Raw genomic sequence first — 15017 nt, forward strand, 5'->3', positions numbered from 1 at the left:
CAACTGTATAGGGGAGTACCCTCAAATCATTTGCTGAGCTGAGAGAGGAGTACGGTGTCCCAAACCATTCATTTTATCGGTATCTCCAAGTCAGACACGCCCTGAGTGCTCAATTCACAACACAAATAGAATGGTGTAGAACCCCCCTCATACAAAAAATAGTTAAGGCCAGTCTGTCTAAAGCAGGGGTCCCAAACTGGTGGCCCTCCAGCTGCTGTGAAACTATAAGTCCCATCATGCCTCTGCCTGTGGGAGTCATGCTTGTAACTATCAGCCTTGCAATGCCTCATGGGACTTGTAGTTTCGCAACAGCTGGAGGGCCGCCAGTTTGAGACCTCTGGTCTAAAGGTTTGATATCCTCGATATATGAACAAATAAGTGGGAAAATAGTTAATAGTGAAAGACTCGCTAAAAATAAAAACAGATGGGAGGTAGATTTGGGAGAAAAAATTACTGAAGAACAATGGAAAAGGAAAATGGAAATGAGTTCCCAAGTGTCAGTATCACCCTCACAAAAAATGTCACAATTATTTATGATACATAGGGCTTATTACACCCCAAAGAAACTTTTCTGGTATGGATACAGAGCTGATTATAAATGCCCAAGATGCCACGGAATAGGGGATTTTGGTCCACATGATGTGGAGGTCTCCAAAACATAAAGACATGGATGAGTGAGTTTGGGGTGAAGGAACATGACTTCACTGCACAGAGTCCTGACCTCAACCTGATAGAACACCTTTTGGATGAATTAGAGTGGAGACTGCGAGCCAGGCCTTATCGGCCAACATCAGTGCCTAACTTCACAAATGCGCTTCCGGAAGAATGGTCAAACATTCCCATAGACACACTCCTATCACAAATGCGCTTCCGGAAGAATGGTCAAACATTCCCATAGACACACTCCTAAACCTTGTGGACAGCCTTCCCAGAAGAGTTGACGCTGTTATAGCTGCAAATGGTGGGCCAACTTAATATTGAACCCTACGGACTAAGACTGGGATGCCATTAAAGTTTACATGCGTGTAAAGGCAGATGTTAACAATAGAGTGTATGTGTGTGTGTATGTATATATATATATATATAGAGAGAGAGAGAGAGAGAGAGAGGGAGAGGGAGAGGGAGAGAGGGAGAGGGAGAGGGAGAGGGAGAGGGAGAGGGAGAGAGAAGAGGGAGAGAGAAGAGAGAGAGAGAGAGTCATACATATTATGAACTGATTGTCATTTATGTGCATTTGCTGGGTAATTAATTATTTGAGCAATCTATGTAATAATTTCGAACACTTGGATATTTAACTGCACAGTGTAGGTTAGTGTGAGAGCAGCGTGGCATCATTTCACATAAACACTTCCCTTGAATGTGGGAAAGCATTGAGGTGTTTGCACACAGCTCATATATTGCATCAGAATAGGTGTGCACACAGGGTGTGCCAGATGTGCCCGGGCACACCCTAATCACCTAGTGTACATTAGCATTATTGCTCTGTGTGGCAGCAGGAAGATGGCAACGATTTATCTTTTACCAGCTCTGCCAATAAGAGAAGTGCTTACACAGTTCTCTTTCACTGTGTCGGCAGGAAGATCAATGTGCCCGGACCATATATATGTATATACAGACACACACGTGTGTTTGAGCTTTGGGGTGCACACCCTAATGCATTAGGCTGCACACACCTATGTGCATCAGCATCATTAGGGCAGTGCAGGAGTATATATATATATATATTTTTTTTTTTACTTACCATAGCATGTCTACCACCACATTCAATATTCTCCTATTTTGACCTTGTCACTACAGAGGAGATTTCTAAACTTTTCTCTGATGTCCGCCTCACCTGCTGCTCCCTGAATGCCATTCCTACACAACTACTCCAGTCACCTTCTTGCTTTATTCTACGCTTGCTTACATCTTCAATCTCTCCCTCTCAACTGGCACCTTTCCTTCAAAAAAAAAAAAAATGCACTGGCCACCCCTACACTTAAAAAGCTCTCAGAACAACCTAAAGGCCTCGTACACACAATACGAAAATCAGATGGGAAAATTTGTGAGACGAATTGTCTGCGTGTTTTCGGATTAATTTTGTTGGCAGACAAAAGCTGGATGTGCAGGCTATAAAATTTTTGTCGGATGTGAACTCAACATCTGATTTTCGGATGGTCAGTACAGAAATCACCACACAAAAGTTGAAAGTGCAAACACGCATGATTGGAATTAAGGAACGACCGGGAAGAGTTTGGTCTTGTAAACTACTGTTCGTAATCTAGAATTAACATTTGCCACGTGGCAATTGATGAAATTTCGAAATGCAGAGCACATTCTCATCTTCTTTAATGGGATAATAATGAAGCTGCTTTGCTGGTGATACTGATGTAGTATAGCTATGCCAAACGTATTTTAAAAGGTATTTGTTTTGTAGTGATATAAATAATATTAATATTATGGTTGTTGTTTAATTTTTTGGGGAAGTTACCACAACACCATTATCCCTTTTAAGATTTAAGATCAAAGATACAACTATCTTGGTGTCCCTTGTTAATTTTCCATTGTGTTGTTTTTAATGCAACTGCCTACTCTCAAACTGCCATGTATTATTCTACATTTTTTTTATTATGCAGAAAAAAAACCAAAAGAAATTAAATTAGAGATGCTATCTGCCATACAAATGTAGTGCCGGCTCCTGACAAGCATGCGCTATATGTTTTGAAAATTAATATATTATAATATTAATAGCAAATTTTGCTAAATTATGGTTTCAGTACCAGTCTGACTAGATTGCACTGAGTTCTCCTTGACCGCAGGTGTCGCTGTCACCGCCGGTAAGTGGTTAGAACGCAGTCTAGTTGGGTGTATTAAGTGCCACGTTTCTCTGAATCAGCCCAGTGGGAGTGTTCTCCTGCTGTGCACTCTGGGAAGTGGTATTTATGGTAGTAACACAGCAGAGGAGGGTAATATGGCGCTCGCTGGGAATGCAAAAAAGTTGTAGTATGATAAGTAAAAATGTTAATATATAAAGTAAATCGTGTCTATATAGCAAGAGTATATCGGTTTTTGTGTGGGTTTTAAATATATCCACACACCAGTGTCCACGATGAAGGGTTCGGGGTCTATGTAGATCATCAAGGTGGTCCGTGAGGAGGGTCAGTAGTACAAGCTGTACCCTAATGGGATGCCAGTCTTAAAGCAAGAAGTAGCTCTAGGAAACAATGAATAGAGAAAGAGACGGCGCCCTCTAAGTGCAGCAATAAAGTTACTCAAATTTATTAAAAATGGTTTAAAAACACTCACATTAAATTAGTGGTGTAAAGGCACATCATAGATGCAGTGTTTCATTCGTGTGTCCATAGGCACGATTCGCAGGGCTGTAGTACAAGGTTCTCACTTTTTGGCTGATGGTTAGTGGCTTAGTCTATTCCATAGATTTCCTCGGGTGAGGTAGTGCTGGTCACTGTAGTGCCCTTGATCTGATGTTCAGGGAGTCTGTATCCTCAGGAGACGGGCTGGAGTAAGCGGCGATTCGGAGCATGCATGCTCCTTCATCAGGCTTTTGATCACTACCTCAACTACTCTGACCATCAAGGGGAGGACTCTTGAGGAGGAAGCCATGCACAAGGCTTGTTTCTCGGAAGGGGCCCGGAGGCTCATTTGAAGGACGCTTCATGAACTTACAATCTCACGGTATCGCCGGACCGGCTGAGAAAAAACTGGTACCGAATGATAGTTCTCTAAATTTGTCTATGACCCTCGGTTACGCTCAAGTAATTCATATCCAAGTCTGTGGCAGAGACTTTGCTTTACGAGACCCTACCGGCTGCTAGGCCTAGTGAGAGGAGGTCTATCCGGAGGTAGTGAGAATCCAGCTGTGAAACTGTTAATCTCTGGATTCCATCTATAAGAGACTTTCTATTTTTGCAGTTGCAAAAGTACCTGAACTTTCTCCTAAACCTCTACCCTTTATTAAGAGACTGTTTTATCTTCTAAACAACCTGAAAGGAGATCCAGTGTCAGTTTCTGCATTTCTTTGGACCATCTACCTCGGGAAACCCTAGACAGAGACGAGGTCAAGAAGGTAACGGTAAGCCCAATAAAACCAGCAGCTCCTTCGGGGGTCAATGCCACACAAATATAAATAACTTAACAAGTGTGAATCATCGCTCACCAAACTTCTACTAACATGAAATTCGCAGAAGGGGCCCAAAGGGTGGCGCTTGAGAAATTAACTTCCTCTTTATACTCTCATAGTACGTCACTACATTTGTATTTGTCGAATGACAATTTGCAGATAGTATGCTGGACAAAATCCTGCACATGTGCTTTTAGAATCAGACTCTCGGTTGTACAACAATCAAACCGTGTGTACAAGGCTTAAGACTCACCTCCTCTTGTTTAGCTCCAATTTCTAGAACACCTACACTACGACACTCTGAGCTGCTATTTTACAACATTCTTGACCCTTACAATGAATTTCACAAAAAACTTAAGCCTCGTATACATCATCATATTTTCTGCAGGGAATTATGTGATGACAGACGGCCTAAAATCCGACCATTAGTACGCTCCATCAGACAATTGTTGTCCAACTTTCAGCCAGCAAATGTTGGATGGCAGGCTAGTAAATTTTCGGAGGACAACGGTCTGTTGTCAGATTTTCATATCGTGTGTACACAAGTCCGTCACACAAAAGTACAAACACCCATGCTCGTAATCAATGCTCACCAAACATAACATTAGCAGAAGGTACCCAAAGGGTGGCGCTCAAGAGCTGAAATTCCACGTAGTACGTCACTACATTTGTGTTTGTTGGCCAATAATTGTGTGCCGTTTGTATGCAAGACAAAATCCAGGCACACGGCCTTCGGACAAAAGTATGACATTCTGTTGGGCTACAATTGGTTCATGTGTATGGGGCTTTACTAATGGCTAAAACCAATTGCCACTACTGATTGCTCTTACTATTAGACCTTTCAGCCTCTCAGACATTTGACCACCTGCTTCTCTTCAAAAGACTCCACTCCCTTAGCCTCCAAGACTTTGCTTTTTGCTAGTTCTTTCCCCTAGCTATCAAAGCACTCCTTCAGTGTCGCTTACAATTCTACCTCTTCCTCCGTTCACTGTAAGGGGTTTCCCAAGGCTGTGTCCTCAGACCTCTATCCGCACCTCCTCCCTTGGTCAGAGTGCTTTTAAATTACTTTTTTTCCTGCAGGAATGACACTTTGTGCAGGGACAGTTCTAAGCACGGGAAACATGCGCCCCTTTATAGGCATACTATACACACCCCCCAGGTATGAAATTTAAAGGAATATTACACTTTTATTGTTTGACTTTAAGCATTAATAAAATCATTACTCCCGAAAAAACGTCAGTTTTTAAAACTTTTTTTTGCACTGATACATGTCCCCTGGGGCAGGACCCAGGTCCCCAAACACTTTTCAGGACAATAACTTGCATATTAGCCTTTAAAATGAGCACTTTTGATTTTGAACATTCGAGTCCCATAGACTTTAATAGGGTTCTAAAGTTCACACAAAGTTTAAGTCTGTTCGCAGGTTCTGGTGTGAACCGAACTGGGGGGTGTTCGGCTCATCCTTAAACTTCACCTCCATAACATTTCCAGGATATGCCTCTTCCTAACCAATGACACCACAAAGCTACTAATCCAGTCACTTGTGATATCTGGTATTGACTATTTCAGCTCCCTCTATTTGCCTACCCCTACACAAGCCACCCCCCCCCCCATTCAGTCTATTATGCCAGACTCATCCACTTTACCAACATCTCAGTGTGTGCCACCCTTTCTACCAGTCCCTCCACTGGCTTTAAATCACCCAACAAATAAAATACAAAATACTAACATACAAAGCAATACCCAGCTCTGCTCCCAGCTACATCACCAATCTTGTCTCAAAACACAGCCCTCCTAAGACCTCCTACTCTACAGTTCCCTCATCACCTCCTGCCATTTTCACCTCCAAAACTTCTCAAGAGGCTCTTTTATTCTCTGGAACTCCCTACCCCAACCTTTTAGGCTGTCTGCTACTCTGTCTGCCTTTAGGATGACCCTGAAGATGTATCTCTTTAGGGAAGTCTATCCTGTCTCTACTTAAAGGGTAACTCCCCTTTCATGGGAAAACAATGAGCAAATAAAATAAAAGAATATAATGTATACAATTGGGACACAAGTCATATTGTAATTGAATGTTATTAAAAATTACCTTTCCTTTTCAATCTGCAGCTCTGTAATTTTCTGTAAAGTGCAATGCAATTTGGCCACCCAGAGGCATTCTGTACAGACCCCTGAAAATTTAATTTCCTGCTTGTGTGATTGGCTTACTGACTTTCCCAGAAGTCTGCACTAACATACAAATCAGATTTTGAGCATCCCCAGCAATTTTTTTAAAATTTTTGGTCAGATACTCTTAATGGGAAATCACTTCTAAAGGGATGCAGAATCTGTAGCTTTCCTCATTAGAGCCCTTCCAGTGTAGCAGCTGACTGATAATTATGAAACCACTCCCATACAGATTTACTCTGCACATGGACAGAGACAAACAGCTATTTCTTCAGAATAACAAAAGGTAGGAATCTGCAACAACGTTTGTTAAAATCCCTGTAATGCACATTGATTACCCAAGGGGAATGTTTTTTTCTCAACAAAAGTGGGGTTACTCCTTAAAGTGGATGTAAACCCACTCTCATCCTTTCTAAACTACTGCAACATTGGTTATTTAGAAGAATATACATGTCTCCTGCATGTATACTTATCTGTCAAATGTCTGCCCTCTGTCTGCTATGAGACCCGAAAAACTGCAGATTTTGTGGGTGGGTCTGTTTTCCAGGGCTCAGTGGGTGGAGTCGTGATGTCAGTAGACTCCCCAGCCACTTATACACTCCCCTTATCAACATGCATTTTCTCCTGTGTATTTCTTACACTGAACTTCTGCTATGATCACTAACATCCAGTCAAAACCCAGAAAAGTCCCCACATGACTTCAGCATGCCAAATCATGCTGAGGTGTGGAACAGCCAATCCTTGCAGGGCTGCTGAAGAAAGGAGTGGGGGTGGGAATTAAAAAATAATGCATGTCTTAGGCTAGTGCACAAGATATGTCAATCACAGAAAGGGGGAAGAACGGACAAAGATTTCACAGTTTATCTATTTTATTTCACTGAAAAAAGATATGAGGTTTTCTCAGAGCTGGATTAACTCTTTGTGGCAAGACTGGGCACAGCTGATCTGAAATACTATACTCTGTATTGTGCCAGACAGAAAAAAAATAAAAAATTTTGGGTTTACATCCACTTTAACAACTGAAATTTTACTCTGTAACAACTCATCCTTACACAGTTATTACCTTTTACATAATTTGACTTCCCTTTTAGAGTGTAAGCTCTCATAAGCACAGCCCTCTTAAACCTCTGGCCTTAAATTGTATTGTACTGTCTCCTTTTGTTAAGCGCTGCATAAACTATAATATTATATCTGGTTAATATTAATAATATGTGCATTTGCTTGGTAGTTGGAAGTTTTAAAGTTTAGGGTTTAGGTTAAGGACAAATTTTAGGGCGTTGGGCTTAAGAGACGGTATGATGGTTATACGTGAATGACCTAACCGTTTATGGGACAATTTTGTCTGGGTCTGAATCAGACAAAGCAGCCCAAATTCTGCTGCGTGTTCGGAAAATGTGATGATGTGCATGACAACGATTATTACATTTTTAACATCTTACCTTGACATAATGAATGAGACGCTGAACTTCATTTACTTTATAGGTTTCTACTCCAAATTCTTTGGCAATTCGTAGGATTCTGTTCTGAGTCGGACCAACATAAGCACCACCAAGATCCACGTACTTCACTTTGCTATTCTAATATCAGATATAGAAAGTATTTAGCTTTATAAAACATATTCCTGTACAAAATGTAAAACATGCTGTTATACCCCAATGATACACGTATAACTTTTTGAGTGAGACTGGGCAATTAAACTGTACTAGATTTCAAAAATCTGCAATGACATTGGGTTTAGTTTATCTGTCCTTTGTCACAAGCAAGGGAAGTTGCACTTTGCAACAGAATAGTCTCCAGAGCTTAGTGAATGAGGTGAAATTTTACTTTGTAAAGAATATCCAAACACTTAAAAGAAAAAAAACATGATTAGATGATGGAAGTCCACAGAGCTTCACCTCATTCATTTAACGCCTAGCATAATTTCCCTGCAAAATTCTGTTGCCTTTAGTAAATCAACCACAGTGTCAGGTCTAATTTGCAGATTGTCCCATGTGTAGTACAATACTGTGCAGAATCCAATATTCAACAATTTTCTTAAAAAGTGACTGCTGATTGCTTTGTAGTTTATATATTTATTATTACAGATGCTAAAAGTGTTAAATGTGTATATTATCCCAAAATGTCTAGTAGCTTACGATGTTGACACAATTTATATCAGTAAAGTAAATTTATACATGTTCGCTCATCACCAATACGAAAAAAAGGTCAGGGACTGTCTTGACAATAAGCAAAAGTAATCAGCCTTACATAATGTACCGATAACTCACCTTCACAGTAAATGTTCTTCCTCCAACTCGGTCCCGAGCCTCAAGAACCACCACGCTCAAACCTGATTCTACTAGCAATTTTGCTGCGGAAAGCCCTAAAAACAGAGTCATATCATTTAACCATTACTATCATATGTTGTTTATGTAAGTGTTAATAAAATATACATATAACTGGGTACATTTGTATAAATCAACAGTTTTAGCATTTTCACTCTGCTAATAGAACAGCTTATGTCAAACCATGAATGGATTTATTCACCTGTATCCACTTGGCTAAAAGGCTGCATTATAAGCCCTACACTGGAAATAAGCCCTAGTTTAAAGTGGTTGTTAAATCCTAAAATGCACTGTATTACAATATTATAGAATGTAAACTGTGTATGTTGCTGTAATCTATGTATAGTACTAACCCCCGAAGGAGCTGCTGGTTAGATTTGAGCTTACCGTTACCTCCCGGCTTCCTCGTTGTATGTCTAGGGGTTCCCGTGGTAGATGGCCCAGTAACTTGGAGACTGACAACAGATCCACTTGAATGGATTTTATTTGCAAAAATGTAAACAATGAAACTCTTGAATCGGAATCAGAGAGTTGGAAAGGAAAGTTCAGGTACTCTTTAGCCCCATACACACTATCAGTTTTTCCTTCAGATTTACCAAAACCATATAATATGAGGTCAAACCTTAGGAATTTCAATTTGTATGCAATTAGGTAGGCACTTGTACTACATGGTTTTGGTAAATCTGAAGGAAAAAGTCAGCAGAAAATCTGATAATGTGTATGGGGCTTGTGTCAAAGTCAAATTTGCTAAAGAACTTGCTTACGTTGACTACATCCAGAGAATAGCCATTCACAACTGGATGATCACTCAGGTTGGACAGTCCTTCTCTCACAAGGCCTAGCAGCCAACAAGGTGCTTACGTCAGAACAAGTCTCTGCCACAGGCATAGAATACGTAGGAAAACGAAGCTTGAAACACTTGTAGGATACCTGGATCTTTCAGCCAGCTTGGTGATAGCCTCAAGATCGGATTCTCTCGGTTACTTCAGCCCTTCCAGGCTCTTGCTAAGAAACCCACCGCACGTGGTTTTCTTCTGAAGAGTCCTCCCCTGGAATGCTTGAAGTCACTGGGTCTCTCCCAAACTGGAGACAGCACCCAACCACCTCAGAATCCTTCTTTTCGTTTTCCTGCCTCAGGCTAGCCAGCCTCGAGACATCAAAGTCAGGTGGATCCGCACCCCAGGCCATAGTCTTCCTGGGGGCTGGTCAGGACGACCAGGACCATGAAGTCAGCACATCATTCTGGACCGGAAACCGGAAACACGTGACGTCCGCATCTTAAGTTCCCTCTCCCAGAAAGCACAGCGAGAATGCCCCTCCCACTGGGTGGGCTCCGAGAGAGAGTAACCTAACCAGACCATAGTTCCAAGCCTGCCAGAAGAGACAGTGCCCCCTGTGGCCAGGCTAAACATCTCACGGTCCAGTCAGACCGATGCTGAAGTCTAATTTAGACAATTGTACCCAAACCAAACTGCAGTTTAGGCAAACTTTAACTTTGTAAAAACCGCATAGCATGTGTTCTTCAGGAGCTGCCGCTACATATGTGTGATAAATAACTTCTGTACAACATTGCTCGGCGCTCAGCTGATCCCCCGCTGCTCTCCTCTTCTTCTCCCAGCTGTCAGTCTGGGATTTTGACCCCCCTCTGCAGTGCTCCGAGCAGGGAAGGGAGCTCTGGTGAGCCATGGAAGCACAGAGCAGTGCTCAGCTGATCCCCCGCTGCTCTCCTCTTCTCCCAGCTGTCAGTGGGGGATCCCTCTGCAGTGCTCCAAGCAGGGAAGGGAGCTCCGGTGTGCCATGGAAGCACAGAGCAGCGCTCAGCTGATCCCCTACTGCTCTCCTCTTCTGCCAGCTGTCGTCAGGGGGTATTGGGCCCCCTCCCCTCTGCAGTGCTCTGAGTGGGGAAGGGAGCTCTGGTTGGCCATGGAAGCACCAAGCAGTGCTCAGCTGTTTCCCCACTGCTCTCCTCTTCTGCCAGCTGTCAGAGGGTGATCTCTGGCCCCCCTCCCTCTGTAGTGCTTGGAGAGGGGGAAGGGAGCTCTGGCAGGCCATGGAAGCACGGAGCGGCACTCAGCTGATTCCGGATCTCGGGCCCCCCTCCCTCTGCAATGCTCGTGGCATGCCCTGGACTGCACCAGAAAATTAAGGTCAGTGCGGGAAGAGAGAAACAACGGTGCACAGAAGATTCGGGTGGCACTATAACAAGGTATTTATCACAAATAGATTACAGAAAAATGCACAGTTTACATTATATAATACTGTAATACAGTACATTTTAGGATTTTACAATCACTTTTACTCAGTTCCACTGGCCACTGGGGATTCCTGACAGGCAGGGAGGGAGACGGGGAGAGAAGACAGCACACGTCAAGCCCTACGCAGAAAATAAGCCCTACTGTCTTTTGTTGGCAAAAATAAATTTAAGACCCAGGCTTATTTTTGGGGAAACACAATATGACCGAAGCATTGTTACATTTTGAGACAGTATGCATAACAACTTACATTTACCTGTAGTCACAGGATGGAATGTAACATGCATCAGCTATGACATCACATGAAGGTTGGAGGTATCGTTAACAAAAGTAAAAGCCTTAAATCAAACACAATTTTTTCTTTTAAATTGTCAGCTTCTCTAAAATTAGATATTTCCAGTATGCCCAGCAGGTTTCTGCAGTGCTACACTCTGATCCCATTTGCAGGCGTCGCGTTTGCCAAGTCAGCTGCAAAAGAAAACACTTATGCGTTTGTGCACCCACTTGGAGCTGTCTTTACTCTCCTTCCAGACAGACATCTGCAGGAGCCAATCACATGCCTACCCTAACTTCCCCTCTGCAACCAGGAAGTTCAGGGATCGGCGCCGATTGTGAAGAACCTGGTGGCCAAGACAGGACACCAGGTAAGTGTTTGCATATAGCAGGGTAGGGTAGCACAAGTACTGGGGCATTTTATAAAATAATGCTATGAAGGCATTAAAGTAATAAAATGTTTAGCCTTCAGTACACAGTGGCATCTGCAGTGCCATCAGTTTTACTGTATACTATAATTGCCCAGGATATGAAAATACAAAAAAGTATGATGTTTTTTTTTCCTACAATTTTGGACATTTGTCAGCATATATTTAAAACAAAACAAAAATCCACCACCACACCACTTACCACCACATCCCCCCCAAAAAAAACACCACCACGATCCCCATTATAAAACAGTTTATACAATATTAGCCCTAGCATATATTCTTTAAAATATATCAAATCGAATTAGGTATGCAAAATAGTAATAGCATTTCATCAAGTTAACCAATGCATGCTGACACTGCTAAACTTGGCCTGGATATGTAGGCATCTATGAATTTTGGTCTTAAATGAATTAAAGCAAGCAGAGCATGGAAAAAATGATTGTATGTCTGGTCAGGGTTGCTGAAGTCATGTGTCATCTGAAGACTTACCAGCGACAATTCTAAAGCTGTAGACCTGGGACATTCAAGACCCCCTACTGTACATGTACCTTACAGGTTTGAAGTGGTTTACCAAGGCTATGACTGCAGCTGTCAGCCATAACCCCGGGATTAAAATTTTCAGCCGAGTGGCTGATTAACCCCTGGATCACTTTCAGAAGCAGTGGGAAGGGTTGTCCCCCCTCCCGCTGCTCACGGGTGTTTCTCTGGCTTATCGTTCTCACCAGCGAGACCGGAAAACGATCTGGCGGTTCGAACAGCTGGCCGTAGAGGCAAAGAGAGACCAGATTGTCCCTGCTCACCTCTATGATCTAGGAGGATGGGAGCGACACCATGAAGTCACTTTTGTTTTAGGGTGGATGTAAACTTTTTTTGGAAGGCATCAGAACAATGTTTTTTTTAATCTGAGGCTTTCAAGGGTAGAGGAGAGATTTGGGGGTCTTCAGATGTCTCCACAAAGAGGACCTGCCATGCTTTATTGTTATCAATAACATTATAGGGATGTTTTGAGAAAATTGAGTACTGTCCGTGATACTTTTTTTATTTGCACTAACATACAATTTATCAGGACAAGCTTTCGGGGTATGTCCCCTTCTTCAAGGTCCAAGCAGTACTGATTTACAAATTTTTAAGCAGAATGTAAAAAAAAACAAAAAATAAATAAATCTCTGAGGGAAAAAACAAACACATACAAATCAATGGCAATAAAGATAGCAGCAGATTTAGTGAGATAAGACAGAGGGAGAGTTATAGAATGGAGGGGGGATGCTAGTCACAGAGGGGGTTATAAAACTTGCACTAATATGGCTACAATCACATCAAGTAGGGATGTTTACATTTTTTGTAAGAACAATAAGGCCTCATGCACACTAGACATTTTTACAGCAGCTGTTTTTGGCTTCAGACGGTTTTTTATACAGTCAATAAATGCTAAAATCTGCTAACGCAGAAAAATGCTAAAAAGCACTAATAAACTCTAAAAACTGCTATTGCAAAAAAATTTTTAAAACTCACTGCAAAGCTACTTGCATTTTTATAATGTTAGTGTAACGTCCAGTGTGCATGAGGCCTTATTAAAGTGATAAAACAAATTTAAAGGGCCAGTAAAAAAATACATTTTTAAAAATAAAAATAATACCGTAATTAAAAAAATGTAAAGTGGGCCGGCTATACTATCGCTGCCCGTCGCTTCCGGGATCAGCGCAGAATCCCAGAAGCCATGGGTAGCGATAGCGTAGCCGGCGCGCTGGAGTTTTTATGTATAATCGCTTTTATATCCGAAGACATGTAAGTGCAATATGATTATTGTTTTATTAAAATAACTGACAATATTATGCTATGGTGGTTCCTTTCTTTTATATTTCGGAAATGAGCGGTGTGTTCATAGGAGCATAATATTGCCTGAGTGGAGCGTTTTAAAGGATTAACCTTCTTTGCTACCTAAACCTTGGCTGGGTGATAAGCAATTGGGATTGGCAATATCTGATCTCATCTAAGGGATCAAAACAACTAGTAAGCGGCAGTATTGTTGGTGGTAGAGGATCCTTGCTCTCCTTTTTTATGACAATTCTTCGTTGGTGTTGTGCGCAATATCACAGTGAAGACCCTATGGAAAATTGTTTCTCCTGGAAAATGGACTAATTAACTCTTTACACTTAGGGAGTTTGTTCAGAGACATTATACTGATTCTAGTGGTTGCGGTGCATGTCTTTTTCTTATATAAAAAAATATTTACAGTTGTATGTAATTTCATATATTTTTGCATTTCACTTATGCCATATGGGTTGACACTATATGGTTAATTGAATAACGGTTTATCACATTACTTTTTTTTTACATTATGCTATATGTATTAGATATTATATAGTTGTTCACTTTTTACAGCGCGGCTTTTTCTGAAAACTTCTTATAGTGGATATGCAACATGAGCATGTTTTAGACTAATTTGAAAAAGTCAGAATAATAAATAAAAGTTTGCTGATTGTATTGAGTTGCAATGGGTATTTTGCTCTTGACATATTAAAAGGCTCATATTAATATAGAAAGTGGAATAAGCCTATTTCCTGACAGACTCCATGGCAGCCTACGTGTGGGTTAATCCTGCCCCCTCATACCCTTCTCCCATAAATATTTGTTCCAGGCCAGGGGCTGTGTTTCTTTTTTGTCCCCTGCCTAGGACCAAGATGAAGCCTTACCTTTTATGAAGTTTTCCATAATCCAGGCCTGGCAGTATGCACAGCGATTCTGTGGTGGTTAACGGTGATCCTCTCTGAAAGTCCACCAATCCTAGCTATTAGCAGGTGGACATGGGTGATATCATGCAATGCCATGAAGAGCTTACTAGCCTGGCCATTGGCAGGCAAGCGGCAATATGGACAAACGTCCAAGCTATTAGCAAGAGGCCTTGTAAATGCCCTGGCCGCACGGTGGGTCGAGTGGCAGCTTCCAGTCCCAGGTCTGGTCCGGATCATGCCATGGTGGTGGTAATGTACAAGGTTATTAATTTTAAATGGCAGCTGTTTTTCTGTGTCTGTGTGTCTCCTGATTAATATCATGCTCCAATGATTGTGATCATGGTGGCTGGAGCTTCATTTCAGGAAGTCGCCGGGACCTGTCTGCGCATCTGAAAGCCATGAATGAAACTGAGGCTTAGTTCATGCATTGGCCACTGCCAGGTGGTGACATTTTCTGGCGCAGGTGCACTGTGGGGCATGGTGACGTCATCAACCGTGGCAGATTTAAACAGCTGTCAAAGCAGCTATTCCTTGGGATGACTTGCGGGCTTATGCAGACTTGCTGCAGGCTCCCTGGTTCCCCATTGCTGACTATGTTTATGTGCTCACTCTTGTCTCTCATAGTCTTTAATGATTGATTTTCATTTCAAGCTGCCTTGTCATGGATCTGTCACAGACCCCCTGTGGCCAACCCTTGCGCCACAGGTAAGATTTAGTTC

General features: G+C 41.9%; 1 protein-coding gene across 1 annotated transcript in view; it reads right to left on the minus strand.

Annotated features, from left to right (window-relative positions):
- LOC143982308 (amine oxidase [flavin-containing]-like) overlaps positions 1 to 15017 on the minus strand; it is a 164838-nt gene that overhangs the window by 61607 nt on the left and 88214 nt on the right. The window contains exons 2-3 of the mRNA XM_077480918.1: positions 8554 to 8648; positions 7726 to 7863 (exon numbers count right to left, since the gene is read on the minus strand). Coding sequence (XP_077337044.1) covers positions 7726 to 7863; positions 8554 to 8648 — 233 coding nt within the window. The remainder of the gene's footprint in view (positions 1 to 7725; positions 7864 to 8553; positions 8649 to 15017) is intronic.

Source organism: Lithobates pipiens, unplaced genomic scaffold, assembly GCF_037356315.1.
Source record: "Lithobates pipiens isolate NorthernLeopardFrog02 unplaced genomic scaffold, aLitPip1_a1.2 Scaffold_16, whole genome shotgun sequence".
NCBI lineage: Eukaryota > Metazoa > Chordata > Amphibia > Anura > Ranidae > Lithobates > Lithobates pipiens.